The sequence below is a fragment of the Salpingoeca rosetta genome, assembly GCF_000188695.1.
Source record: "Salpingoeca rosetta unplaced genomic scaffold supercont1.9, whole genome shotgun sequence".
In the NCBI taxonomy this organism is placed as follows: domain Eukaryota; class Choanoflagellata; order Craspedida; family Salpingoecidae; genus Salpingoeca; species Salpingoeca rosetta.
Window position 1 is genome coordinate 343,730 of NW_004754925.1, and position 3,128 is coordinate 346,857.

At 57.4% G+C, this 3,128-nt stretch overlaps 2 protein-coding genes across 2 annotated transcripts in view; one reads left to right on the forward strand and one right to left on the reverse strand.

Annotated features, from left to right (window-relative positions):
• Nucleotides 1–48, reverse strand: part of PTSG_12106 (uncharacterized protein) — a gene marked incomplete at its 5' end in the record, with an annotated part of 3,124 nt that extends 3,076 nt beyond the window's left edge. Inside the window, one exon of the mRNA XM_004994818.1 lies at nucleotides 10–48. Coding sequence (XP_004994875.1) covers nucleotides 10–48 — 39 coding nt within the window. The remainder of the gene's footprint in view (nucleotides 1–9) is intronic.
• A 418-nt stretch (nucleotides 49–466) lies between these two features.
• PTSG_03979 (isoaspartyl dipeptidase) overlaps nucleotides 467–3,128 on the forward strand; it is a 7,402-nt gene continuing 4,740 nt past the window's right edge. The window contains exons 1-5 of the mRNA XM_004994819.1: nucleotides 467–918; nucleotides 1,171–1,440; nucleotides 1,789–1,985; nucleotides 2,207–2,519; nucleotides 2,813–2,943. Coding sequence (XP_004994876.1) covers nucleotides 679–918; nucleotides 1,171–1,440; nucleotides 1,789–1,985; nucleotides 2,207–2,519; nucleotides 2,813–2,943 — 1,151 coding nt within the window. The 5' untranslated portion in view covers nucleotides 467–678. The remainder of the gene's footprint in view (nucleotides 919–1,170; nucleotides 1,441–1,788; nucleotides 1,986–2,206; nucleotides 2,520–2,812; nucleotides 2,944–3,128) is intronic.

Genomic DNA, 3,128 nt, shown 5'->3' on the forward strand with positions numbered 1-3,128 from the left:
AAAACTCACAGCGATCTGCGCAATCGCAGATACCCCCACCTGCAACATAGAGCCTTTGGAGAATGGGGTTGCGTTACGTGCAGTGTGCACGCACGCAAGTTCTGCAAGCGTCAGCAATCAACCTACCCCTACCACCGATTGTTGGGCCTCTCCTTTGTTTGTTTTTGTTTGAGGGGGATGACGTGGTGATGTTGATGCAAGCATGCAAGATCGGTGATGACAACATGGGTGGCGTTGAGTCCACCGTTTCCCACTTGCGCATTCAGTGGCCGGGTTGCAGTTGCACCTGCAACACCACCGAAGATTGATGCAGAAGCAACGCACACAGCCACTGACTGACACGGTTGAAGAAGCAAGAAGGAAGGAAGGAAGGAAGGAAGGAAGGCAGCAAGGGTGAGGTTGCACTGCTGTCGCCAGCTTGCGTCTGCGGCCATTTTCTTCGTCTCCCTTGAGCAGTCAAGTTCTCACCACCATAGCCGTTGGTGCAGTGATCACAACCCACAGCAACCACAGCGCAACCACAGCAAGCAAGGCTAAGCTTACGGGCTTTCCTCTCCAGCTTCACCCACCCACCACCACCTGATCTCCGGTCTCGTTCCTCTCTCCATCTCCATCTTCCTCTCCCCCCTCCCTCGCTCCCTCCTCGCAAGCCAACCAACCAACCAACCAACCAAGACCATGGGCACCATCAGCGAAGCTATTGAGCGCTCCCATGTGCAGTGGGCCGATATGGGCCCCCGCGTCTGGTTCCTCGCCTCGTCCCCCGCGTCCACCGATCTCCAGCACACCGTTGTCCCCGCCAGCGCCCTCAGCATCCTTCGCCGCAGCAAGGACATTGTTCTTCTCCCAGGAAACCACGACTCCACCCGCGACTTTGTCGACTTTTGCAAGGAACTCCTCAACCTCGACGACAGCCAGGTGTCGTGTGATGTGCGTGTGCGAGAGCGTGTGTATGCGTGTGCGTGTGTGTGCATTTGCATTCATGTGCATGCGTGCGTTCATGTGCGTGTGTGCGTGGTGCGTGTGCGTGTGTATGTGTGATCACGTGACATGTTCGTGCCTCGATCGCACACAAGCAACATTCCACCGTATTCCCTGACCAACCCATTGCTATCTCACCCACCATCTGATCACCTCACCCACACACACTCACCCACACACACCCGCCAGGTCATCTACACGGAGGATGCGGGCCCGTTTATGGTGGAGAGCCACCACGGCGGCGCCGTCAAGTGCCTGGAAACGCTTTTGCAGCAGCAGACCAAGAGCGATGGCGAGACGTACATGCTCGTCCCTCGCAAGCTCACCGTGTCTACCAAGAAATGGCTGCCACGCCTGCAGGAAAAGGGATTGCTTGTCTTCGCCGAGGGCACACCCTCACTCAAGCACTCCTCGGCTGCCATCCTCTACCGCGCCGCCACCGACATGGACACCCCCTCGGTGCGTGTGTGTGTGTGTGTGTGTGTGTGTGTGTGTGTGTGTGTGTGTGTGTGTGTGTGTGTGTGTGTGTGTGTGTGTGTGCGTGTGTGTGTGTGTGTGTGTGTGTGTGTGTGTGTGTGTGTGTGTGTGTGTGTGTGTGCGTGTGTGTGTGTGTGTGTGTGTGTCTGGGTCTGTGCAAATGTGGCGCTCGCTGTGAAAGTGTGTTGCTTGCTGTGAAAGTGTGGCGCTCGCTGTGAAAGTGTGGTGCTTGCTGTCCATGCCCGCGAGGTCTGCAATGTACCGCCTTGCTACCCTTCGCCTTACTCGGTTCCTTCCACTCACGCTTCTCTTCTTCCACCCACCCTACAGCTGCTGGAGGAGGTGTGCCCGGGCGTGAAGGTGCCGGAGGGGTACGTGTGCACCAACATCGAAGAACTCCTTGACGCATACTCGCGCCTGGAGTCCAACACGCAGCGCGACAAGTGGACGGGCACGGTTGAGCTCATGCCCATCAAGGCCCTCGGCGGTGCCGGCCGCATCCGCGTCGGCTCCGAGCAGGAACTGCGGTGAGCCATGTGGTGACTGACTGAGTAGGAGGAAGCGGGGAGAGGAGAAGTGGACTTGGCCATGAGGGAGATGCCTGTGATTGTAATGTCAATGTTCATGCGTGCGTCTGTGCGTGTCTGTTCATAACGGTATTCATGACTGCTTGACCGAGCCCGTGTCAAACTCACACTCACACAAACTCACCCACTCATCATGCACACACACATCCAAACACTACCAGCATGTACGACTTCCCGCTTGGCGACGTGGTGATGAAGACGGCGGTGACGATCGACAGTAGCATGGACAACAGCCCCTGCACGGTGTACATCGGCTTCCTGCAAGGCAAGCTCCTGCCGCCCGTGGAGGTGCTCCGCAACTCCAACGCCTTCACCGTCGCCATTCGCTCCTGCCGGCTGGACCAGAAGCTGCAGACGAAGATGGTGGACTGGTGCACGGAGGTGCTGAAGAAGACGCGCCTCAACGCGCAGGGCGTCGGCACATTCGAGCTCCTCATCAACGACGGCGAGCCCGTCCTGCACAACGTCACCTCCGTACGTTATTGTTGCGTGTACGTGTGTGCGTGTGTGTGTGTACGTGTGTGCGTGTGTGCGTGTGCATGTGCATGTGCGTGTAATGTGAATGTGCTTGCGTGTACTGCGCGCGTGCGTGTGTGTCATGTGTGTGCAGTGTGTGCTTGTGGTTTGAGTGCTTGCGTGCGCACGTTTGCACATGTGTCACGATTGGGATACGCAGCTGCTGCTATTTCTTGTACCCAATCCCTGCTCACACCCCTTGACATGTGCTGCGCACTGGTCACACACGTCCTCAACACAACCACAAACAGGGCTTTGAGAACGAGCACTTTCCTCTCCTCTTTGCGCAGAAGTACGCGCCCACGTCCCGCTTTTACGCGTGGACGTTCACCCCGGCCCAGACCCTCGACGTGTGGACCTTCTGGTACCGCCTCTACGACTCGTGAGTAATGTAATGCAACGCTCGCAACCACCAGCGCGCGACCTCCCATGTGTGAGCGTCCCCGATTTTTCTCCCCCCCCCCCTTGTCTCTTGGCTCTCCTGTTCTTGCACTGCGCCAAAGTACACACTCTCCCCTCCCCCTCCTCCTCTTTTCGTCCAACAGAAAAGGGAAATGATTTATAAAC